Source organism: Astyanax mexicanus, chromosome 13, assembly GCF_023375975.1.
Source record: "Astyanax mexicanus isolate ESR-SI-001 chromosome 13, AstMex3_surface, whole genome shotgun sequence".
NCBI lineage: Eukaryota > Metazoa > Chordata > Actinopteri > Characiformes > Acestrorhamphidae > Astyanax > Astyanax mexicanus.
In genome coordinates, this window is record NC_064420.1 from 13,484,880 (window position 1) to 13,511,200 (window position 26,321).

General features: G+C 37.8%; 2 protein-coding genes across 2 annotated transcripts; both read left to right on the forward strand.

Annotated features, from left to right (window-relative positions):
- The first annotated feature begins 1,289 nt into the window (after positions 1-1,289).
- On the forward strand, positions 1,290-18,786 carry LOC103045480 (protein-glutamine gamma-glutamyltransferase K). Its single transcript, XM_007233421.4, has 14 exons — positions 1,290-1,417; positions 5,904-6,163; positions 6,369-6,560; positions 7,405-7,656; positions 8,437-8,555; positions 9,576-9,683; positions 10,408-10,585; positions 11,176-11,314; positions 12,639-12,831; positions 14,136-14,289; positions 15,543-15,827; positions 16,576-16,736; positions 16,951-17,087; positions 17,190-18,786. The coding sequence occupies exons 2-14, from the start codon at positions 5,905-5,907 to the stop codon at positions 17,332-17,334; spliced, it is 2,322 nt and encodes a 773-aa protein (XP_007233483.3). The 5' UTR covers positions 1,290-1,417; position 5,904; the 3' UTR covers positions 17,335-18,786.
- Positions 18,787-22,079: 3,293 nt separating this feature from the next.
- LOC103046192 (dolichyl-diphosphooligosaccharide--protein glycosyltransferase subunit DAD1) lies at positions 22,080-25,768 on the forward strand. The gene is made up of 3 exons (XM_007233424.4): positions 22,080-22,381; positions 24,259-24,419; positions 25,409-25,768. Exons 1-2 carry the CDS (start codon positions 22,171-22,173, stop codon positions 24,387-24,389), a joined length of 342 nt encoding a protein of 113 aa, XP_007233486.2. The 5' UTR covers positions 22,080-22,170; the 3' UTR covers positions 24,390-24,419; positions 25,409-25,768.
- The last annotated feature ends 553 nt before the right edge of the window (positions 25,769-26,321 follow it).

Genomic DNA, 26,321 nt, shown 5'->3' on the forward strand with positions numbered 1-26,321 from the left:
ACCAGACAATATTTAGAGGTGTAAAGTAACATAGAAACAGTACCGCACTGTATAACAGCATACTTAAGGAAAAGCCAAAATTGATTTTTTTTAATATACATTTAAATCATATGTATGAGAATATAGAGTTTTGCCCAATAAATAATATAAGTATACTGTAATTTCCTAGCTATGAAAAGGGATCTTGTTTAAAACAACCACTTGCATATAATTTTTAACATAATGAAAATAGAATACAGGCCAAAGATTTGGACACACCTTCTCTTTTTCAATGGGTTTTCTTTATTTTCATGACTATTTACATTGTAGATAATCACTGAAGGCATCAAAAATATGAATGAACACATGGGGAGTTTTATGTACTTAACAAAAAAAGTGAAATAACTAAAAAACTAAAATTATATTCTAGTTTCTTCAAAACAGCCACCCTTTGCTCTGATTACTGCTTTGCACACTTTTGGCATCATTCTCTCAATGAGCTTCAAAAGGTGGTCACCTGAAATGGTTTTCCAACAGTCTTGAAGGAGTTCCCAGAGGTGTTTAGTACTTGTTGCCCCTTTGCCTTCTTCTCTCTGTGCTCCAGCTCACCTCAAACCATCTGGATTGGGTTCAGGTCATTTTTTATTAAGTACATAAAACTCCACATGTGTTCATTCATAGTTTTGATGCCTTCAGTGAGAGTCTACAATGTAAATATTCATGAAAATAAAGAAAACGCATTGAATGAGAAGGTGTGTCCAAACTTTTGGCCTGTACTGTATGTCTGTTGTTATTTACACTGGCAGTATTTAATACAAAATGGACCAAAAAGAAGGCTCCAAAATGACTGGCAGACAATACAAATAACTCTGAATTCTATTTAAAGTTAAGTTAACCATCTTTGGGGTCAGTTTAACACCAGGTCGTTTTGGCTATTTAAAAAATGCCTTTATTTACACATTTGTATTGTATAATATACAGTTTATTATGATCTATTGTATAGTCTTTAAAAAAGAAAAAAGACTCATTTTTTTGGAAGTGAAAATTTCTAGGGTCAAATTAATCCCAAAAATGAAGATTGTTAGTAAATCTGGGGGTATATATATATATATATATATATATATATATATATATATATATATATATATATATATATATATATATATATACTGGTTTTCAGCCAATAGTACGCCACCATCATGTCGGCATAAACCTGTTTAGACCAACATAAAATCATAACTATTCCAGTGCAGACATTCTCTAGGACCAGCCCATCACGCTGAGGAAGTGGAAGGTGTGGCTGCTGTGATTTAAAACAGGCTTGTTTGAGACTTGATTTCAGAACAGAGCAAAGGGCTGCAATAAGAACACACACACACACACAAACAACCTCACACACAAGAACAGTAAATACACTCGGACCCAGAAACTAAAACAGGTAAGAGCAACTTTTCCAGTTTTCTTTGTGGCTTGAAATGCATGTTCTGAGAGATTTTGACAGATCTAGACTCTATAGATCTAGAGTCTAGACTGTATAGTTTCTTAAGGACCTTAAACTTTCTGTAGGATCTATTCTGGTAAAGAGTTCACAGGGTTGTTTTTTTAATTTTAGGACATATTATCTAATAATGGTGTGCATTATCTACTATGTTTTTATACTGTCAGTTATAAACTATAGCTACTTGCTGTAGATTACTTAAAATTTGTTATACATGTATTTTGTATCTACAAAATGAATTATTCAGTTTCTATAGTATATTATTCAGTATTTACTATAAATGATTTAGTATCCACTCAAAAGTAATTATTTATTATTTACTATAAATAATTCACTATCTACTATAAATGAATGATCCAGTTACTACAATACATTATTATTATCCCTTATGAATAACTCAGTATCCACTATAAATTATTCAGGGTCCACTATGAATTACTCCGTATCTACTATCTTCTATACATTTTTAAGATTATACTATGATTTATCCACTATTCATTATTCAGTATCTACAAATGATTATTATCCCATTATTACATCCCAGCATGTATTAATTGCTGTGAAGATGCTGAAACGATATATTATGCAGCCCTAACTGATAAGCAAGTAATTCAGTTCAATTCAATTCAATAGTCTTTATACTGATACCAGGTTGTGCAGTACAATGAAAAACAGTTAGACATTAATGCCAGGATGGATATTACACAGACATAAATACAATAAATTGTATTGTATATAAATTGTACAATAAGTGTTTACACCACACAGCTATGAGGTTGAGGATAGGTAGTGCAGTATAATTGGGTGATGTGCATATAGTGAATAGTTCAGTGCTGAGGTAAAGTGTGTAGTGGTAGACTAGTGTAACCCACATCACAGCATGTAAACAAAATAAACAGTGCAATGGTTAGAATTGGTTCTACATGTGTACAGAACCCTGGATTACATTTAATCTATTCTTGTGTATTGTTGTAATGCTTTACTGTTTAATATTAGTGTATAATAAAATACATTTTTTAGTTACTCAATAGACATAAAGACATAAAATATATTAGACAAAAAGTAAGGACATTTGAGATTGTTTTCTTTGTTGTAATAATGCTTATTGCCAATAAATATTATACCTTTGGAAAGCCTGTTTTTTTTTTTTCTTTTAAAATCTTCTCTGCCATTGCCAAACAGCTTATTCTCCGGTTGCTATTGACATTTGTTTCGAGCTCCTGGTACCCCCAGGTGCTGCCAATCAGGCCTGGGATCTGCTACAGTAGTCAGTGTCTACTCCAAGAATTAGCATCACGTTTGGCTCTTGATCTTGATAGGGCATCTTCAAGCTGATGTTCCACAAAACCAAGTAGCTCTTGTACAAGTATCTCCCCATTGAAAGCCCATAGGTTTCATATAACAGGGGTTGTCCCTGAAGATGAAGATGACACATTAAGAAGATAATCACAAAATGAGTCAATAGTAGGATAAGCAGCTGTTAGGCACTGGCAGAGAGGATTTGCCAACTTTTTAATGGGCGCAACCTCAGCATATACTCAGCTCTGCTGCTCATCCCACAAATTCATGTTCATGTTCAAATTCAGGAAATTAAAAGGCTTTCCAATGGTACATTTATTGCCAATATGCAGCATTGCTACAACAAAGAAATAATATACCAAACACAATTTTTATTTTTTTGTGCTATGTTTATTAAGACAATAAATGTACCTTAATATACTTAATATATATTTGTAGAAACCTCTCGATTTCCAGTGTACTTAGGAGAGCGACATATTAAGTGTTTAGGTTTAACTTCTCGAGGCCTGGCATGAATAACCTGTTTGTTAATGAGTGTGTGTTTGGGAGTGTGTGTGTGAGTGTGTGTGTGTGGTTATGGGTGTTGGACGAAACACTTGAGAGGTACACCTGGTTTTGATTGATGGCACCTTGTTGTTCACATTACAACATGATTAGATCACAACTGCAGATTACACGAGTACTGATATACATCCATTCTCTTACGCATGTACACACACTTTCCACGAGGCAGAGGTTAGCTTAGCATCTTGCGCAATGAGGACTGATGTCACTACAAAAATAAAAGTTCAAAAAAAGAGTCTGAGTCACATCTACATAAGATTAAAAGCTAAACATATAAATAATACTCATTTATATAAGATATACAAGCCTAATCAAATTTACACAGTAAATTTGTGAGTAAATTGTGAGCTTGGAGGCTAATGTAGGTTAGCTAACCTAGCTAACAAGTAGAAGAGTAAAGCTTTTAGTTTATTGCTTATGAGGTTTCTGAATAGAGCTTAACAATATGACAATATATTGTGATAAATTTTCATATTGTATGACAGTATGCTTTCTTAAACATATCGAGGATATCACCATTGCTTAAAAATACTGACCCAACTGTACATTTAATTGCAGAGAGTGTAAACAATAGTGTAGCAACAACTGAATAACTCACTGTGGTGTGAATGAAAATATATTTCAGTATATATTTCAGCAGCATTTAAGAGTTTGCCACTGCATGTCAAAACACTGTGATAAATATTGTGTTTTGTGAAAATGTCTGTAGATATCGCTGTATTATCTTTTTCTAGCTGTATTTCTGACACTCTATAATAGACAGTTATTTTTAAAAATGAAAAGATGTGGCGAAAAATCCAAATTTAAAACTGCATTCATGTAAATCATGCAAACAGATCTAGTAATGATACCTGTTTTATTTAATGTTAATGTGTGGCCGTGGTTCTTGTCATGGCTACTTATTGGCTACATTAAGGTGAGTGGATTTTTTCTCAGTTTAATTTTATAAACATTTGAAGATTGATTGAAATAGCTTCTACTGTATTCCCAGGGGCCGTAGCATAAGACCAGGACGTAATGCACCACCAAACTGAAATCATTCTTTATTTTGCTGAAAGCAGGAACACTTATCAAAACACAATAACATATTTTTTTCCCAAATCATATGACCAGTGCATTTGCACTGATATTACTATGCTGTGTTTGTCCCAGACTCAACCTTTATAGTAATTTTCATGCTCATCCTAGAAATTGCACAAATTTTCACATGCAGTCGAGAGACAGAATGAGTGGCATATGATGGGTGGAGTGGTTTGGCTACATTTGAGAATCAACTTTTTAACCTAATGCCCTTTTCTCAGTCTCCCGTCCTCAGTCCCTGGAGAGATCTTCCTCCAGTCGGTTGTTGAAAGACAGAGGAATGTCTACTATGACACATTTTTATTGTGACACTTATTTCCAGTCTGTCTGGACTAACTGAGCTTATTTTGTTCTGTTAGTCCAGACAGACTGGAAATAAGTGTCAAAATAAACCCATAATAAAGCCATAAAAGGCAATAATAGCTAAATGTGTCCACTACTCTGAAGTGGATAGTTTGGAGCCATAGTTTGTCTGTATATGCTGCTGGACCAGTATCTTATGTCATGGTCTAGATGGCTTTCTCAATAGTTTAAAAAGATTATTTAAATAATTCTCATCACCTGACCACACCTTTAGTCCTTCATTTTACAGACAATGACTGGTCCACTCCAGCATTAATGTTTAGTCTTAACTAAATAGAATTAAACAACTTACTTTTACTTTTTAGTCGTATCTTCAGACATCCTATAGTGTCAGACAAAACACACACATTATATATTATAATACATTTAAATAGCAATAGGATAAATAGCATAACCAAGTTGGTTGACTAGCATTACCAAGCTAGTTGACTAGCATTACCAAGTTTTTGACTAGCATTACCAAGCTAGTTGATTAGCATTACCAAGCTGGTTGTCTAGAATTACCAAGTTGGTTGACTAGCATTACCAAGTTTTTGACTAGCATTACAAAGCTAGTTGACTAGCATTACCAAGTTGGTTGACTAGCATTACCAAGCTGGTTGACTAGCATTACCAAGTTTTTGACTAGCATTACAAAGCATTACCTAGCATTACCAAGCTGGTTGACTAGCATTACCAAGCTGGTTGACTAGCATTACCAAGTTGGTTGACTAGCATTACCAAGTTGGTTGACTAGCATTACCAAGTTGGTTGACTAGCATTACCAAGCTGATTGACTAGCATTACCAAGTTGGTTGACTAGCATTACCAAGCTAGTTGACTAGCATTACCAAGTTGGTTGACCAACATTACCAAATTGATTGACTAGCATGATCAAATATTAACAAGTTAGTAATCAGCATGGCTTGATCAGCAAGTTGACCAATATTATTAAACCGGTTGACCTGCATGACCAGCAGGACTGAGCTAGCTGACCAGCATGACCAATATCACCAAACTGGTTGACAATCCAGCAGCTTGACCACATGTTTTTACATAGATGACTAGCACTTCTACCACAATGACCCACACATTTTGTCTCTCTTTTTCCTCTTCATCTTTTCTTCTTCCTCTTTCTCAGCATGCCTGTAGAAGCAGTGAGGAATCGCTCCATGATGGGGCGTTTCCCAGATGTCACACTGAGCTGGGAGGAGCCAGAGAAGGCAAAAGTGGAGAATGAGGAGGTGAAGAAAGAGGGGCCGTGTAAAAGTTGGTTCAGAAAACTGTGCCCCTGCTGCTGCCAGCAGGACACTGATGAACACGATGGCATCGACACTACGAACACGGGGGTGACGGAGGAACCTGGGGAAAAGCCACCAACAGCTGCTCTTGAGTTGGATGGTAAGAGGGAAGAAAAGCTGTTATTGCTGTGAACTGCAATAAATGATGGGAGAGGTATCTCATGACCTTTAGACAACCATACATCCTGTTGGTCCAGGGGATTGAAACAACAACCTTTGTTGCCAATTTACAGGAATGGAATTCTTACTTAGTTAACTTTCTTAACTTGTTTATTAATCTCTCTCTCTCTCTGTTTCTCTTTCAGAGTTCCTGCTAGGCGTGCGCTCAATAGACCTCCTGAAGTCTAAAACTGGACCAAACCGGGTAGAGCATCACACAGACCGTTATCATAGTGATAACCTTATAATCCGCCGGGGACAGACCTTTCAGATGAGGATAGAGCTATCACGACCTTTTGACCCCACAACGGACAAACTGCATCTGGAGCTCAAAATTGGTAGGTCTTTAAAAAGTTTTCTGTGGCCTTCGCTTAGCCCACCATGGCCTCAAACGACCAGGGTCAGGGGCATTATGAATAACTGTCACATGACAGGAGCATGTGTGTGTGTGTGAGACAATCTTAGTACAGAAATAAATAGATCAGTGGAGACAGATGTATATGTGAAAGAGAGAGAGAGAGAGAGGGGTGGAGGTAGAAACAAAGAGATAAAGAGATTGCAAGGGAAATGAATAAGGGAAAGAGAAAAAAGAGTGAGTGTGAGGAAGGCAGAGAAAGAGAGAAAGAGAGGATGGGAAAACAAAAAGGGCAGGAGAGAGAGGTAAATTAAGAAAGAGGGGGAGGAAAAAGAAAGAGAGAGTAAGAAAGGGAGGAATGGAGAAAAAAGACGTAAAAAGGCATAAAGAAAGTAAGAGGGACAGAGAGAAGAAGAGAGAGTGAAACAGATAGTGTGGGTGAAAAAATAAAGAAAGAGATAGAAAGGGAGGAATTAAGAGAAAGAAGAAGAAGAGAGGACGAGAGAAAACAGGGACAATAAGGGAGGGATAGAGAGATAGAGGAAGAGATTAAAAAAGAAGAGATTTAAAAATTGAAATGAGCGAGAGACAGAGAGAGAGAGCGAAAGAGACTGATAATGCTACAACATTTTTTTCCCATCACTTCAAATGTAATTTGATGTCAGAAATGGAGTTCCTTAGTCTAGCACTGGAGCTCCGAGGCTAATGTTGCTAACAAGCAATGTAGCATTATGATTACGCATTAGCATTGTGCTAACTGCATGCCTACAACATCACCAACCACCACCAACACTAGTGTGGTTTCTTACACTATATTCTTGTTACAGGCCCCACCCCTATTGTATCAAAGGGTACCCTGGTGATTATTCCCCTGGTCGAGGACATGCAGGACGATCGCTGGGAGGCCAAAATAACGGAAAAGATAGGCAACAAACTCAAACTGTCCATCAACTCCCTGCCTACTGCTGTGATTGGCCGATATGACCTTACCGTGGTCACACAGACTCCAAAAGGAACACTCTCATCAACCCGCAACCCTGAGAATGACATCTACATGCTGTTCAATCCCTGGTGTGAAGGTACCCACTGAAAGACCTTAAACCCTCTCTCTCTCTCTCTCACACACACACACACACACACACACACACAGAGTGATACACTGACCACACTTTCCCTGAATACTAAAGTGGCAGCTTGTCAAACCCTGGAATTGAACCCACAACCCTCTCATCAATAACCCAGTGCTTTAATCACTGAGCACCAACTGCACCAATAAAGGTGCTTCAAATGGTTCTTTGAGTGATGCCACAGCAGAACCCTTGGTAAAGAATCCTTTACATCAGGTGAGGTACTTCACACACCTTTCTATTTCCGGTGTGGTTCTTTATGGATCCAAAATGGTTCTTTTATGGCATCAATCAAAGAGCCACTTGAAGAACTAATCTGAAAGAGTACCAATCAAAGTTGAGGCATGGACTCCACAATACCTCTGAAGGTTTCTGTGGTGTCTGGCATCAGCAGCAGATCCTTTAAGTCCTGTAAGCTGTGTGGTGGTGTCTCCATGAACACCAATGAGCTCTGGTCACTCATGAACAATTCATCATATAGCCGGTTGGAACACTTTTGGTAGGTCTTGACAACAACATATTGGGAACACTCCACATGAACATCACAGTTCGGTTCCTGTCATTGTGACTTTAAAAGTTACTTACTTTTCCAGGGGTCTAGCTAGCACTGCTCTGATGTTAATGTTAAAGGACACTGAAGGACAATGGTCTAATAAGATTCTGTTTCTCACCCTTCTTTATTTCTCTCTCTCTCTCTCTCTCGCTCTCTTATTCTCCCTTTCTTTTTTTCAGAGGACTCTGTGTACATGGACAGTGAAGAGGAGAGGAACGAGTATGTTATGAACGATGTGGGGATGATTTACTATGGGACAGACAGTCAGATTGGAGCCAGAACGTGGAACTTTGGACAGGTATTAAATAAGCTCGGATCCCTACATTTCACCAGCATATCGATTAGTTAGTCAGAATATCATGCTTTTGCTGGTATATGTTATTGTAAAAAATGCACCAAAATGTAAATATTTATGCCAAACCAAATAAAATTAAGACATTTCACTGTACCTTAGAAATTATTTTGTCCTAGGACCTATTGGGACTACCTCTAAAATCTTTTTATTTTTCCCTTTTTGCCAAGTAAGTTTCCAAATATTCGGTGCATCCCTAATGTTTTGCCTTCTGGTGTGAAGCAGAGAAGAATAAATTCCTGTTTTGAGTTTAGGGGCCCTATCGTAGCCCCTGTTTTAACAACCCAGTTAATTCCTATGTGCAGCATGTACAACCTCACTTATTAAATGCACACATGGACGCGCTGCAGTGTGCAAACCCGACTTTTAACTCAACAATCAACAGAATAAAGAATAAAATAACATTGCTGTTGGCGTACCTTTAGAGCGTGAACACACAGGTCAGTTTCCTGTGCTGAGACGTGTAAAGCATGGCACTGTTAAGATACGAAAGTGCCAAAGTCAGAGCACACCTGCTTCTTAAAGAGAAGGGCAACATCGATTGGTGCGCTATAGTGCACTAAAATAGGGCCCTTAAGAGTTCATCTTAAGAGAATAAGTAATATAACGTGTCATGTATTGTAAAATACTGTATAAAATTTTATGTTGAGTTTTTTCCTGCCAGTATTGCTACTGGCTTGCTCACTTGGGGCTCACTAAAAATACACTAATGTTCCAGAAGTCATGGGAATGGAACTAGTATTGTGTCCCATAACTATTGCAATATAGAGTCGCTTGTCTGTCTGTATGGACACTTCTAGGTAGAGGCCACACATTACAATCATTACCAACCACTGCGCTGTCCACTGTGGCTGGAAATGCCTTCTGTGATGTATTCACAATCACATCGCCTTAACCTGTGCAAACTGGCCAGTGTTCAACCTTACTTGAGCAATTGTGATAATTTTTTATTTGTCTTGTGCTCAGTTTGCTGATGGGATGCTGGCAGCATGTCTGTTTATACTGGAGCAGAGCCGAACTCCTGTGTCTGGCTGGGGAGATGCTGTTAATGTAGTCAGAGTGGTCTCTGCAATGGTGAGTGTCCACATTACGATTAAAACCGCAACCCTTTACAATAGTAGTAGGTAGACATAAACAGCATTAAATGGTTAAGTAATGTCTCAACTAATTATTACTTGACACTAATTTAGACATAATTACTCATTACTCTGTTTTAATGCTTTAATGTTTTAATGTTTAAAATGTATTGATTAATAACTAATATTAACTAATGTCTATTAAAAATTAGTTGAGACATTCTGTTGTAAGTACTGTTAATTAATCTACGCTTATTGAAAATGTAACTATTAAAACTGTAAAAACCTGTATGTACATATTCATGTTTCTTCATGTTATCTAATAGGATAAACCCATTTATAGGTCATTTGCCATCAGGGGCTTGCTTTCTGTGATATTCTATATATCACTACTAACACATCTAAATTAAACATGTAAATATCGACATATATAAAACTACAAGGTATAATAAAATGACCGTAATGCATCTGTGTTTAGTTAAATTCCAAAGATATTGGGTTATTTTTGTGGGAACAGTTTGCTTTCTAAATGAATAGCAATTAACAAAATACAGTCTTGTGTAAATTATGTCATAGAAACATTGTAATTAAAGTAACAGCAGAAGGTTTTCATCTATTTATAATATATATATATATCACCTTTTCTGCACACTTATGTCTTGTATTTAACACTATCATCCTCTATGTGTGTCTTTGTCTGTGTGCCTGCGTGTGTGTGTCAGGTAAACTCCCCTGATGATCAGGGAGTGTTGGAGGGGAACTGGTCTGGAAATTATGTGGGTGGGACGTCTCCCACGGCCTGGAGCGGCAGCGTGGATATTCTGAAACAGTACCACAAAAGTGGAGGATCCCCTGTCAAATACGGACAGTGCTGGGTCTTCTCTGGGGTCACTACCACAGGTGGGAGAATATAATAATTGTGTTTGGAATCCCAAACTAGTGGATGGAGAGTTTGTATATAACAGAGCCCAAATTTTTGTTGAACAGTATAAGCAACATTTACATTTTAGTGATGTATTGCACTATTATACGCTGACACACCACATGACATGGAACAGGAAGTATCCCATGACTTCTGCCTTGTCTCATGGAAGCTTAAGAATGCTGCACTGACCTTTGGGATGTGCATAAGTTGCTTCTTTGATCGCACGAACAATTCTAGCCAGATGCCGCCAGTCACAATCATTACCACCCACTGCACTGTCCTCTGTGGGTGATAATGCCTTCCACGATGTATTCCCAGTACATCAGTGATTGAAGGTAACACTTCATGATCAGTATACTTACTGCTATCCGATGTCCTTTTAAATGTCAGTGTTCTAACAAGAAGGTTGAGCCTCACCATGAGCAATTCTGGTCAATGCTCAGTTTCACACACAAGATAACACCTCACAACCTCACATAATAGTGGCCAGTCCCAAACTGTCATCCTACAGTTAGCTAATATACATAACTAATCTCTCTCTTTCTTCTTTCTTTCTCTCTTTCAGTGCTCAGGTGTTTAGGTATCCCCTCCCGCTCTGTAACAAACTATAGCTCCGCCCACGATACCGACATTTCGCTGACAACTGATGTTTATTTGGATGAGAATATGGAGCCAATCGAGGAGATGAACGTTGACTCAGTTTGGTAAGTCTACAAACACCCAGTCACACCCACACACACACATAAACACACCTCTAACAGAGTGATGTAAGACACACACCTCAACATGACGTTTAAAAGCCAATGACAAAGTGAGCCATAATTGTTATGGGCGGAGCAATTGTGATGAATGTATGATTTGTAATCTGTGGTATTATTACTCTTACTATTACTTAAGCTGTTTTCACCACTACAAAACCACTGAACAGATCAGGACATGCTTCTGCTACCAGTCAGAGTTGCGTAAAAGTGAATGAATCATGAATCAGTTAAATGATTCTGAATGGATTGTGAATCAGATGTCTTGCATAACAAGACAGAAGCAACGTTTAGGCTTAATTGACTCTCTATTACTTTACCTGTGTTGAAACAATTAATCATCTAGTATTTACTACTGATTAGTTGGGAACCACTATAAAACTATCATCTAAATGTATAAATGCGTTTCTTGTACTTCCACACACTGACCACTTTTTGGGAAACACCCACCGGCTTTAAAATGCTGATCACTTTATTAGAAACTAAAAATTAGTTCCACTTTCTGGCCACTAACACTTACCTTGCACTTTTACTCTATGGCCAATTTATTAAACATTAGGCAACCATGCTCCTTGTTTCCCCATGGTTAAACAAGTGTTAAAAAGTACACTCTGAAGTGGCAAAGAAGAAACATAGTTTCCTAATGGCTGCCCTTCTTGTGGGAAAAAAGTGATTGAGTGCCTGCTAAGATGCCTCTTCTTCCAATAAATTATAAGTTGGTTAATAAATTGTGATAATATGTCTTAATGAGTGCCCATCTGTGGCTACACTTTTAGTCTTCTAGTAGAAAAGTGTGCCGTAATGAAGTGCCTTCTATTCAAACCCTATTAGACAGTGCCACAAACTATGCTCTTTCCAGTAGAGGTAATGGGATGCTGTGTGAAAAAAAAATTTCCTGCAGAGCTGAGAACACATGTTGAAGAGGATCACAATAGAACAAATGTAATGGTACAAGACCTATTGAATTGTTAATAATGACACAAAGTAAAAAAAAGCTAGTTCCCAATCTTAAACATATCTAAACATATCTATTCCATCCATTTTATAATTTCAGTTTAGCCACGCCCCTCTAGAATATACAGGTCCCATGTCATGCAGTAGGTGCCCTTTTTATTTATTTGCCCCCGCCCTTTAAACAGAGTCTGCCACTGGGTTAAATATTGTGCCAAGTGTGAAGAGTCTCGACATGCACAAGATTTTAAGGTGTATTAGAAGAATTGTGTGTTCATTCTTCTCACAATCCTTTTATTGTCTCATTCTCCTTTTGAAGGAATTTTCATGTGTGGAACGACTGCTGGATGTCTCGCCCCGACCTGCCGGCTGGAATGGGTGGTTGGCAGGTGGTGGATGCCACTCCTCAGGAGACCAGTCAGGGTTCCTACCGCTGTGGCCCGGCCTCAGTGTCGGCTGTCCGGAGCGGACAGGTTTACCTTAAATATGACGCGTCCTTCGTCTTCGCTGAGGTCAGTCTATTACTGCAACTGACTCAGACACACAGAAAGTGTGGCCATTTTATTAGAAATGCCTCTGTTATACTTCTATTAGGTGGCTAGTTTGTTAGAAAAAACTTTCTTGCATTTCCACTCACTGGCCACTTTATTGAAAACCTATAAACCTTATAATTCATCTAACTGGTCTTTTTACAAAACGTCCTTCTTGTACTTACACTTAGTGGTCACTTAAAAAACAAAAGCTTTCTTGTGTTTCCCTTACTGGCCTCTTTATTGGAAACACCCCTTTTACTTCCACTCAATGGACACTTTATTAAAAACACAAGCTTAATTCATCACTACAAAACCACCACTTGAGATAGGCCTGCTAAACAGATCAGGACATGCCTGCACTCCCAGTCAGTGTTCCATAAAAAACTTCCATTAAATAATGTACGGGTGGAACATTTGTGAATGAATCATGAATCAGTTATATGATTCTGAATGGACTGTGAATTGGACCGCTTAAGTAATAAACACTGAAGCAATGTAATAGAACAACACTTTGTTTCCAGGCTTAATTATTTCATGCTATACTGTGCTCATGAGAAACACATACCCTGTACTTCCACTCACTGCCCACTTTATTGGAATCCACTGATAGGCTGAGAGAGGGACCATTAGTTTACAATATACACCCAAGACAGGGTTTTCTAATAAAGTGTCAAGTCTGTGAAAGCACAAAGAGGTGTTTCTAAGTGGCCAGTGAGCGGAAGAACAAGGTATTTGTTCCCAAAAATAAAGAGTTTCTGAGATAAACATGAATTTGTATTGTGTAATTAATTGTAACCTGTTTGTAAGTAAGAGTTTATTAGAAAGCTAACTCGGTTAATGTACTTCCACTCTCTATCTGATGAACTGAGTGAACTCAGGGTTCTCTGAACCCTGCGTTATCTGCAGGTCTGATCTTGTTGTTCTGGGTGCTGTACATTCTTCCATGTGAACACCCTTAAATACTTTTTCTTTCTGTATTTGGTGAGACTGCCAAACTTGTTCTGTCCCACAGGCTGAGACACCCCCATTCCCACCACCCCACCACACCCAAGTCAAGCAACACTGATCTTAAAAAAACATCTAAAAACATTTTCATTTGCCCTCAGTTACTTCCTCAAACTCTGTAATTTACAGTGTGTTAACCATTCTACTTAATACACAGTAATGTATATCATTATGGAGTTTGAATTTACATGTATTGAATTTATTAATGTATATAATACTTTGCGGTTATTATTTTTTGTGTAATATCTATAATATTTGAACTGTGTGTGTATGTGTAGGTGAACAGTGATAAGATCTACTGGCAGAGGAATGCCGATGGCACATTCTCCCAGATCTACTGTGAGAAGAATGTGGTCGGACGCTCCATCAGCACCAAGGCTGTGGGCTCCAACGAGAGACAGGACATCACACACCTCTACAAACACCCTGAAGGTAAGTAATCACATACATATGTATATATTTATAGTTGCCATGAGAAAGCGAGAAAGCAGCAAAAGCCCTATTTGGAAGGGATTTAACACTTCTTTTTAGTGATAAAACTCTTCAACTGGGACTGCAGTTGGAAAAACAGGTGGACCAGTGAGTTGTTTGGCTTTCTAGGTTACATGACATTGCGTTGTCACGTGTTATCAGGTTTTGCACACGAAGCACAATGTCGTGTGTATGTATATCTATGTGGAAACACGTGCCCAAAGTGTAATTATGGTGAATAGCAGTGGACAAATAGCTATTTTATTAAATGTGAGGTGACAAAACTCAGAGATGTGCCTGTAATTTTCTTTGAGGATGTCTGAGAAAAACACATACATGGTCGTTACGAATGGGAATAAAATCACAAAGGACCCCCATAAAAGAGAAAATTACCCCGTACGGATAGGGCTGAAGAGGACTCTGCTGTGATGAGAATCACTGGTGTGCACAGCTGAATAGTCCTGCCATTGCTGTGGAGTGACACATTGCCCCAACTGTTATTAGGCAGACATATATGTAAATGATAACAGGTGTGCACTCTTTAGACACTGGGTCTTCTTACAAGAAGTAAAATGTTGTAAATGTGCTTTCTCTGCTGCCCAATTAAAAGGCTCTCAGAGACAACTTTAGGGTAGTGTATCTCTTGGTGAAAGATCGTTGCCTGCTAGGGGGACACATTGTTGAACTAAATAAAACAAGATTGTTGTTTCAGTTAAATTCCCGCCATTGCACTGCTTGCAGTGGTGTCATGCATATGAAACCTGGACTACTCTGGACTACATGGACTGTATTTACAAATCCACGTTCTGTATTGCATCCGGTGATGGACGGGTTTGATTATGGAGGCCCTGTAACAGGATAATGCACACAGCAAAAGTTTCCCAGGAATGTTTCCCTGGTCGCTAGATTTATTGCCAATTGAGCATTTATTGGACCAGCTAGGAAACCAGCTTCAGGAACCTACAAGTGTTTAGGATCCACAGGTCTAATGCTCAATGTCCAACCGTATCTCATCTTGTAACTAGGCTTGAGGCACCCAACAGGGTAGTACTACAGCCTGCTTTTGATTGTAATTACTTAGTATATCATCATTACGGTCACACATATTAAGTTCAATTCTATTCCAAGTCCTTCCTCTTGGTTTGTAATTTTTTTTCAGTGACTAAATGTTTTTTCTGGGTGTGAACACTCTCTTTTTGCACCATGTCCATTAGGGTCCGAAGAGGAGCGCATTGCTGTGGAAACTGCCTCTCGCTACGGCTCCAAGCCCAACACATACACTGTTGCAGTCGCTGAGGATGTGACTGTTGAAGTCAGAATGCAAGGCCAGGGTCCACGAATGGGTGAAGACGTCGAGCTGTCCATCATCCTCAAAAACAACAGCTCGAGCCCACGCAGCACTGTCCTCCACAGTCAGGTGGCAGTCATGTACTACACTGGAGTGCACAAGGCCACTGTGAAGAAAGACGACGTTATGGTAGAACTCCAGCCCAATGAAGGTGAGAGAGTGTGACCCACTTAATGCAAATACTAGACAAGACTCTAGATTGTCTCTAGTTTAAATCCCATTTCTCTTTTGTACTTGTACCCCTTGTTTTCAAGTGAAATCCTTAAGAGGTAAAATCTTCTCCCTAAGAATTGGTACAACCCTTCAAGCACCTGATACAGATATAGCTAGCAGTGGAGCGCTAAAGTTCAGCAACCTAGCTACTGGTGAGCTAGTTAAATTTAGGGCATAATATGTCTTCAAAAAAAGGGGGAAGGTGGTGCAGCAATCAATCCCCTAATTCCTCTGTAATGAGTAGCTGAAATTAGCTGCTGTCTGTTGCACCATTAAAGGATAGGAAATTTAGAATAGGAAAGTTAGCTAGCTTGTTTCTTAAATAAACAACTAGGGTTTTTCATGCTTGTTTTGAAAAAAAATGGCTCTAAAACAGTGAAACTCCACATTTAACTATGATATTATAGTGGTTATCGTATTATTTAGCAAAGAAAAAACAAACATTTGTGTGTTTCTTTGGTTGCTTGTGCCACCACCTGCCAGTCTGTTTTGAGTGTCCCTCTGAAAAATCTCAGTTTAAAGGGTCATGTAGCTGTAACAATTCCCCCTACCGTTCCAGCCTAACAAGAATCAGAACACCCTACCCCTAGGCGTGAATGCACAAAACAGAGGGTAGGGCTAAGTGGTACGGCCACAGGGGTGAAATGGGATTGGTAATAAGTGTCTCTCCTTTCCCCCTCTTACAGTCCAGACACTGGAGTGGTCTCTTCAGTACTCCAACTATAAGGACCAGCTGGTGGACCAGGCAGCGCTGATGCTCACCCTGTCTGGAAGGGTCACTGAGACCAACCAGGTCCTAGCCACCCAGTTCAACTTCCGACTGCGCACACCAGACATCCTCATCACTGTAAGTCCTCTTTGTATCTCATGGCAAATCCCTGTCTACTTTAATGGGGTGTTAAGAGATGAGTTGGAGTAACTTTACATATAACTTTAAATATAATTTTGAGTATCATAGAAATGCTAATTTTACACTAATTAGCAAGTTTGCTTTGTCATATCTGCTGTTACTGAATCTAGTAGGATTCATGTTTTTTTGTTTATGTGATTTTTTCTTACAGCCCATAGGAGATGCTGTGGTGGGGAAAGAGATGTCAGCTAAATTCACGTTTAGGAACCCCTTGCCACGCATTCTGAAGAACGTCAAGTTCCGTATTGAGGGTCTGGGTCTGCAGAACGTCAGAGAGATCTCCTATGGGTATGACCTCACAGTAATCTTACACGATGCGCCTGTTTTTTCATTTCCTCGTGATGCGCAGATCTGTGTCTGACATTTGGATTATTTCTCCTTCTGTCTCAGTGACGTGGCCAGTTATGCTGCAGTCAGTATGACGGAGAAGTTCATTCCGACACTGTCCGGCCCACGGAAACTTCTAGCTTCTCTGGACTGCCAGCAGCTCACTCAGGTTCACGGTGTTGCCGATATTGACATCAAGGAGAAGTAAAAACATGCCAGGATTTGAACTTATTCCAAGAAATGCACTCAATCAGTCTGTATTATGCCCAAGACTGCAGTAGGGAAATGAGATGGAACACTGGGGTAGTACAGGTTTCCATCTGTTAACTTTTACTACACTGAGCCATTGAGGATTCACTGAGGATTCCAAGGAATGTTCAAACCCTCTGAATAATTAATTGGTAATGATATGAACAAATTCATGCAGAGTAGTTTGGCGTAAATCTTAAATCCTTTTTTCTAAAGAAATTGTCTACAGTGGTTATAAATTTTCTAGTGTGCCAATATATGTTCACTGCAAGGCTGGGTTAAAGGCGGAGGCTAAAAGTATCGTCACTTTGGTTGTCAACACTGGCCAGTGTGCTCATGGCAAGGCAACATACATTATTTCAGTTTAAGTGAATGTGACCATACAATAAACATGCAACAGAGCCCTCAAAATTTGAATCATTATTTTTAATGCAGGTGCACACACCGCCATTATGTGCTTAGGGACGTCGAGCCTTGTTTGATTACTCAGTGCACCACACACACAGTATTTATTTATTATTACATTAAATTAAACAAAAATGGCAAAAATATATGACTTGGAAATTAAATGATATGACAAAAATACAGTATTTTAAAGAAACAGTGAGGAACCTGGTTTATCTCTGTACATCATCACATCTTGCTCACACAAAGCCCCCTTGTGGGTTATAGATAAAGGGAAGCTGATTAACAAACTCATCGTTTTAGATAATAAATTATGTAATCATGTTGAAATGTTGCCTGTACAACATCTCCCACAAATCAGTGCAGGTTTCTTTTACTTCCACTGAACATGGCAAAAGTGATGGCAAAAATGATGGGACACAGTACATATTCCTCTTTTCCATTACTTTTGGCATTGTAGCTCTGTTTACCCACACTGTAAAAAAGAGTAAGCTTCTCTACAAAATGCTGTTTTACATCAAGCACAATCGGAATCGGAATGACATTGCATCAACTTGTCTTGGCTATAAATAATTTGCATTAGCAACCACTATTGACTTACTACACAAACAGTCTGAAACAAGCTGAACTGTTTTTATTACAAGCTCTTCCTTTGAAGGATTTAACTGCACCTAACGGCCTCGAAAAGCTAGTTAGAACATGTAGCAACAGAATATCCTGATCTACTTTTAATAGATGTATTATGCTTTTGTGTATAAAGTTTATTTATCATATTTATCTGCTGAGAAATATTTTAAGATGAATTTTAAAGGATTTGTAAAGTTTTTTTTGTGTATTTGTAAAATATTTTGTGAAATTTTGTGTATATGTGAAAATGTTTTTTTTTTTTCTATGACAAAAAATGTGGGGCTTCGGTATTGATTTATGGGGATTATTAGTCAGTCAGTATGAAAAATTCAGTATTCCTGTAATTCTGTTTCCAATAAATAAGAAAACGCTTTTGTAACTGCTGTGTGATGTTTATTTGTGTCAGTGGAGTGCTAGTTTAGTGAACACTGACCTCTAGTGGCTAAAGGCGCTAATGATTCCACAAGGATTCCAAAGTCCTGTTTAGCCAGGCCCATATTAAAGAACTTTATTCAAATTCACCTAAAAAATGGCAGAAATTATAGTCAATGTTTTAGAGGCACTTTGCATCTGATAATTCATGGAACTGGTGTCTCCTTTTCCAGCTCAGTCCAAAAGTATAGAAGCATTCTATCCTCTTAGGCTCAGTTTCACCTTAATCAGTGCATCTAATAAGTTGTGGAACTGTTTAATCCCTTTGATGCGCAACATATGCACAACCCCTTTAATGAAAAACAAATATTTCCGTTTCTTTTGAAATCAATTTATTTTATGATTAAATATTTTAATTATTCTTTAAAATATATAGCTTTAGATCACCAATGATCATTTTACTTTAAAGGTGTCCTTCCGCTAAAATCCACTTTTTCTTGTTCTTTGTAAAATACTATAGGTCTCTCAGTTTTACAGAGACTGTAAGACTTGGTCAGTGGCTGAACTGTACTTAGCAGGGCATTACACATTTTGTAAAGTAACATGACATTGCAAAGACTGTTATTACAGACATCCCAAGTTGCAAAAGTTGATTTCAGGGAGGTTACCACTACCGACCCCCACACCCCCCACCCCAGCGCCAAAAAAAAAGGCTTTTTTTTTTTTTTTTTTTTTTTTTAGAGTATTCAGAGGTGAAATGAGAGGCCCTGCCTCTGCTTTCAATTTTTTTTGGGGGGGGGGGGGAGCCTTCATTTGCCAAATTGACAGTTACATTATCACAAAAAGTGCACATCAAAAATATTTGATATCATATTACAATAATTATTAATATTGCCTCCACCATGATGTGCTTTCTCTCACTCGCTGAACAAATCCCATCCGGGAGGGGGGAAAAACACTGCCCGCCCACACTAAAAACTGATTGGCTGTCTCACAGACTCTTTGCAGAGAACAGGCCAATCAGAACCCTCTCTGTTTTCTCTCTCTCCTTCCCACACGCGATTAGAGAAAAAAAGTCTGTCGCCTGTGTGACTCGCGGGCATCAGGGAGCCACTACCGAAATGCGGGAGACTCCCGCAGCTTCAGGGAGACTTGGTTTGTCTGTTATTAGTGTAAAAATGACTTTATTTTGAAACGTTTCTAATTGTTGTTCGTCTCATTGCCTCAGTGCTGTTAGCCAATCAGAGGCGATACGTTTGCACGTATGAATATTCATGAGCAAGAGCGAATCCTACCCTTCCCTTTCTAGAGACCACAACTATACATTTTAAAATGAATGAAAAAAACAATGGAATGAGACATTTAATACATTGTGAACAAAAATATTTGTACATATTATTATGTTGAATGTACACCCATGTAAAAAATGACCCATTCATTCAAGTAAAATATTTATTTTTGTTTTTACAGAATGTTCGTAATTGTTATACTATATAAAATGTAGTACTTATTTTTGTTTAAGTCGTTTATTTTTTAAAATCAATCAAATATATTTCAGCTTTTGTCATATTATCAGGAACATTGTTATCGCAAAAATATTTGCAAAGCTAACTACTTGCTAAATAGTCTTCCAATGTAGTTAGCTAGTTGTAAGCGAACTACAGAAGATTTAGCTAACTAAAATATAAACAGCTAGCTAATAATAATAATAATAATTACTGAAAAGCAGTGTACTCACTCTCGGTGTGACCTAGAACTAATCAAATATAATATACAGTTATATTTCACTACTGACATTAAATATTTTCTAAAGTAATGTTAGAAAAATTTAAAACAGTAGTAGAGTCAGATGTGCGATGGGAGCTGTGATGAGCTGTGAAATGGTAAATATGGGTCATATCATAAAAATGAAGACTTGTGCCAAAGAAAAACAAGATATTTACTACATACTTGGAATAGAAAATTATTACTTATTCGTTTATTTCAAAGATATATCATAGAAGCCCTTAGCCATACATGAAGTAACAAAGAATATGAATGCAAGTCATTTTTGACCCATACTGTGCATTAGAGAAGTAATAATACAAAAATACTTTTTTTAAAGAGTAAGAAAGAAAAAAATAAAATAATGATGAATGATGATCAAAACAAGTTTATTGATGTACTGCAACAAAATAAAAATTAAATTGTATTATTGCATACGATATGATATGGCACACCCCTAACTGAGCTATTAAAAAATACAGGTATTTTATCAGATATGTAACAGAAGTCAATGATTCAGAAAGTAATGAACTAATAATGAACTCTAAACATCTCCATATATCCAGGACTAAAGTAAAATAAACAATACTGGACATATATAATTTGTCTCTAGTAGATATATGATGGGAAATGAGAACAGTGTGAATTTTTCTTTTGCTAAAAGCAGCAAAAAAGTAGTACCCTGATGTGATAATTAGGGGTGGGTGATATGGCATGATGTTTCAGGGTAAAGTATTGTTCACAATATTTAAACATGTTGGTGATATTATTGCATACGATACGATACGATATGACACATCCCTAGCCTTGGTTATGAAAGCCCCTACCAGTGGGCCCTAGAGAAGACCAGGGCATACCATTAGAGGGCCCTCGACTTCCATAGTCGTTTACCATGGCTCCCTGAGTTTCTAGGGCCCTACAAATTGCCAGGCAAGCTACCTTACTTCATAACAGAAGTTTTGTTGCAAATATGCGATTCAGGCCCTTGTTTATAAATTTGCATTGTTTCAAAATTATTATGTTAAAATTCTCTTAAGCACAGAGACACAAATTAATTTAGCAAATTTGCAATTATTTAAATTTAAGACAAGCAATTTGTCTGATGAATTTGGCCAAGGGTGTGATTTCACTTATGTGAAAACAACAAGCCATTTGACTAGTTTCATGTTTCCCCTTTAATAAACAACAGTAAAGAGACCAGTGGTCACTCTAGCTCTGAATGAATGCATGAAAGAATTGCCTTTTCATACAGCAGAACTGCAAGCTAATTGCAACTCTTTGCCCAGGGGCCCAGACTATCCCTAATCTGTCCTTGTTTATACATGTAATTTCCTGGGGGAAGAAATGGCACCCATATTTCAGTTATGTATACTGGATGTGTCTCCTTCTCCTGCTCAGTTCCACCTTAAGTACCACTTTAAACAGTGCAGCAGGTAAACCCTGTATTTTTTAAGGTGGAATAAGTGAATAAGGTCATGGGCGACTCTGTGAACCTTAGTGGTGGTGGAACTGTTTATCTGATCCCCGGTCGGTAACGGAGCGATTTTGCGGTAGCGCCCGTTATCCCAGCGCTAACGACACGTCGACCCTCGGGCCGCGGGGATAATAATAATAATCCGGAGTTAAAATGTCCAGCTCGGTGATTTCGGTCATCTCCAGGTTCCTGGAGGAGTACAGGTCCAGCACGTCCACGAGGCTGAAGGTGGTGGACGCGTATCTGCTGTATATCCTGCTGACGGGCGCGCTGCAGTTCCTCTACTGCCTGCTGGTGGGAACTTTCCCCTTCAACAGCTTTCTGTCCGGATTCATCTCCTGCGTGGGCTCCTTCATCCTGGCAGGTAAAAACACCGTCCCAGAGGGCGGGTTTACCAGCGTTTGGAGCTTAAATAAACCTAAAAACTCATTGTGGAGACCTAACAATTTACTATGTAATTCTGTACATGTCCCTAAATTTTGTTGATATATTTAATATTAATGTGCATGTACTACGTAGAAAATAAATTAAAGAAAAAAAAAACTTTATACCTTGTACATTCAGCAAGACAATATTGTGTGTTTATAGTAAGCTACGTTTATATATTCTAATTCTATTTATATTTTATGTTGTATATAGGGCTGGGTATGGTTTTTAAAAAATCGATAACTTTTTCTAAATTGTACCCAAAAATAATAATAATAAAAAAAAACGATAGATATTCTCAAAAAGTGTACTTATTTAACAGACTACATAAGTAATCTCATTCTCATACTGTCATCATGAGAGGATGCCATACTTTTGGATCTTGTTAAAACAATGAGCATGTTTAAGGTGTTTTATTAAGAACAAAGACAACAGCATTACTTTAACTGCTTAAACTACAAATATTTTCCCTAAGCATTTTATTGTATGCATTTTAGTTTTTAAGAGTTATTTTAAAGAACTATTCGCATTAGATTGGCAAAAATATTTATAATTATATTAATGGTGTCAATCACTTAAATATTAAATAATCATGCATCATGCTAGTTCCCAGTGTTATTGTGAGGGGACGTAATAATAGTGTAGTGTGGTTTAGGTCTGGCAGACTAGATCTTTTTTACAGTATTATAAAAACTCAGAGTAGAGAGGGGGGAGGAGAGGGTACTGACTGCAGCCTGCGGGAAGGCGGAGTCCAGCGCGTCCAACCCCGCCCACAGTATCAGCGTCATGCCGTCCAGACCCGCCCACTTCGTTAGCGTCATGTCTTAGCTCCGCCTCTGAACGGAAGTAAACAATGTACTGGGCAGTTTGCGGTTGTTTTTTATTCGGATTTATTCAGATGTTTAACTAATATACAAACATTGCCTGTTTTTATATCGATTAATAGTATTTATTTATTTTGATTTGAAATATAATGTTGAACCAATATAAAAACATTGTGCGCCGTCCGTTTAAATACTGTGTATACACTACAAGCTCGCGAGATTGATGGGCGTGACGCGCTGGACGTCCAACTCCGCCTTCCCGCAGGCTGCAGTTAGTAGTAGCTGGCTAGCACCTGACAGATTTCAGCACAGCGGCGGTGTGTCGACTGCGTTTTTGTGTGCGCTATCCGTTTCTGTGCATCAGGGCGCTGTCGCGGTTGTTTTTACCACGCTGCGTGCGCCTTCCGCGATTGGCACGTTTATGTGCATTTCATGCAAAGTATCAAAAACAGGCGTCAATTTTTTTTAGACCTTTTGGTACTTTGTAGTGCCAAGACATTTTGGTCTGTGCTTTTTTGGTTTCAAATGTCGATACCTAGCCCCCATATATTTGTGTTCTTGGACATACTAAAAGGGATCATGCTCCAAAGATTTTCACTTACCTGTGCACCTGTACTTATGTGATGTGACAATAAATCTGATTTGATTTGGTTTATAACACTGTTATACTGAGTAGACAGTGGGCACTTACTGCCTAGATATATTTAAGATGTGTCTTTTTTTGCAAAGTGCTGTGTTGTATGTTTTGTGCTAGATTAACATTATTTGGAAATTGCAAGTTTTTTTTTTTTAAATCAACAATAGAGATACAAGATTTTGCACAGCTGTAAAGAGATGCATCTTCCTTTTTAACTGTTAAAAATGTGCTACATGCATTGTATGCAAATTAATTGTCTTAAATGTGTAAATATACATGAAAATCTGTCCCAGACTGTGTAGAATTTCTTTTAAGAATGATGCTTTAACATAGACTTTTTTGTTTCTATTTTAGTTTGCCTGCGAATCCAAATCAACCCTCAGAACAAAGGCGAATTCTTATCCATCTCACCAGAAAGAGCCTTCGCCGACTTCCTTTTTGCCCACACCGTGCTTCATCTTGTCGTCATAAATTTTGTTGGTTGAGGAAAAGTCTTTGATGTCCTGGATGATGTGGTAATGACTTATTGGATGTTTTAAATTATACCAAATATGAGTTTTCATGTCTTTTTTGCAACAGGTACTTGTTTAAAAAAATCTAATGAATGTGATTGATTCCTGATTCCCAGATGCATTTAATCAGCCAGGCATGTTTGGAATCTGGTGTTCGCCTTTTATGGTTCAGTAGAGACGTATAGGCTGATGACTATTAATAACTGTTAAAAACTTGACAATCTGATCTCTGTAAATATGTAAAATGTTTCTTAACCTGCTTAGAACCCTGCATTATTTTACACAGGTGCAGAACACAATATACCAATATATACATATATATTATTATTTAAAAAAAAAAACCTAAATAGTGGGGCAGTCTGTTAGAGTTACCACTTTTATCTCAGCACCTTATGTGGTATCTTTCTGCACATCACAGATGCATTTAATTACCTCCAAAGTCGTAATTTCTAATAGAAAACTCTGAGGTATTTGTCAAGTTCAGTCTTTTAACGTGGCAGAGACAGACAAAGACAAAATCTGCTTTGAATGGTGCAGTAAAATTCATATTCATTACAATGCAGCCATTATTAATAGTTATTTGTGTATATAATTAATGTGTACTCGATGTACATTTAACTTAATGTAGAACACTGCTACACTGAGCTCTATCTATAGCAAATCGGTTACTTTGCTTGCATGGTGCACTTTTTATTGTATTATTTTTAAACAATAATGTTGCTCCAGCAACAAAGCCCTTGTTAGTGCTTGTAATTCTGACTTCACAAGTGGAAAGTAGGATCTTCCAACTAGCAAATTAATGCAAAATTAGCCTAGCATGTCCCATTTTATAGAGAGAGTTCATTTAATTCCATGTTTCCATGTTTCTTGTTGTATACATTAAGTTCATTATTTGATAACTTAGGTATTTAAGTATTTCCCCTGGAATCATCTATTCATAAAGGCTTTCCATTACTTTGAACTAATTAATGCCTTTTTTTTTTTTTTTGCAGATTGACTGAAGGAAAAGTGACCAAGTTTTACATGCACCTTTTAACTGATGAGCCACAAAGACTGAAGAACGACTGACTGAAGAAGGAAACACATTGCACACTGACTTTACACTACCCCACCACATTTCACATCAATTACTTACTCTTTCTTAGGTTCTGGATATGAACTGTATCTACAACAGTGTTATTTTTGAACATGTCTGAGGGAGGAGACGTGAATAATTATGTTCAGACTCTGTGTTATCTGTCCACATCAGCAATAATTAATGAAATAAATTCTTTTTTGTAATAATAGCACTTTTATTTGGTGGGAATCCAATGTATTTTTCATCTTTACAAATAAATAACAAACTAACTGAATGGTGTGTTGACAAAATATGTAAAATTATTGTCTGATCTTTGCAAAACAGAAGTGGTGATCATGTGACCTTAGCTGGGTCTAAAACTGTGCCCTTTTTATAGTTTCCAACATGCAAAAATCCAGATTGCTAAATAGAACACTGTTATCGGAAAGGGAATTTGTGAGGGCACTGAACTAGTCCTGTTTATGTAATGGTTAATGTTTAGAAAATATATTGTCCCAGAAAAAAATGTTGCATTAAACATTATTATTATACCCTTTAAATGTGCAAGCAATGCTACATAATTGCAGAACCGCAAAAGTAGTGCATTATATAGTGAATAGGGCCTGACAGCACAGCTGCTTTTACTGCAGGGGCTGGGTCTGATCCGACTCCTCCCACAAATCCAGGACTTAGGGTTATGCCGACCTTAGACCTAACAATTTTCAAGCAATTTTACTGTCGCACACAAATTTTGGTTGAGATGCAGTTGAGTTGCAGTCGCGTCACCTCAGTCGTTCAGTGTAAGGTGGTTAGGATTGAAGGTTTTAATCAGTCTTTTTTTTCATCCT

Coding starts and splice junctions, on each gene's coding strand:
- LOC103045480 (XM_007233421.4), top strand. CDS start 5,905: ATGCCTGTAGAAGCAGTGAGGAATCGCTCCATGATGGGGCGTTTCCCA. Junction 11,315..12,638: donor ATGAACGTTGACTCAGTTTG/GTAAGTCTACAA, acceptor CTCCTTTTGAAG/GAATTTTCATGTGTGGAACG. Junction 15,828..16,575: donor AGAACTCCAGCCCAATGAAG/GTGAGAGAGTGT, acceptor CCCCTCTTACAG/TCCAGACACTGGAGTGGTCT.
- LOC103046192 (XM_007233424.4), top strand. CDS start 22,171: ATGTCCAGCTCGGTGATTTCGGTCATCTCCAGGTTCCTGGAGGAGTAC. Junction 22,382..24,258: donor GGGCTCCTTCATCCTGGCAG/GTAAAAACACCG, acceptor TTTCTATTTTAG/TTTGCCTGCGAATCCAAATC.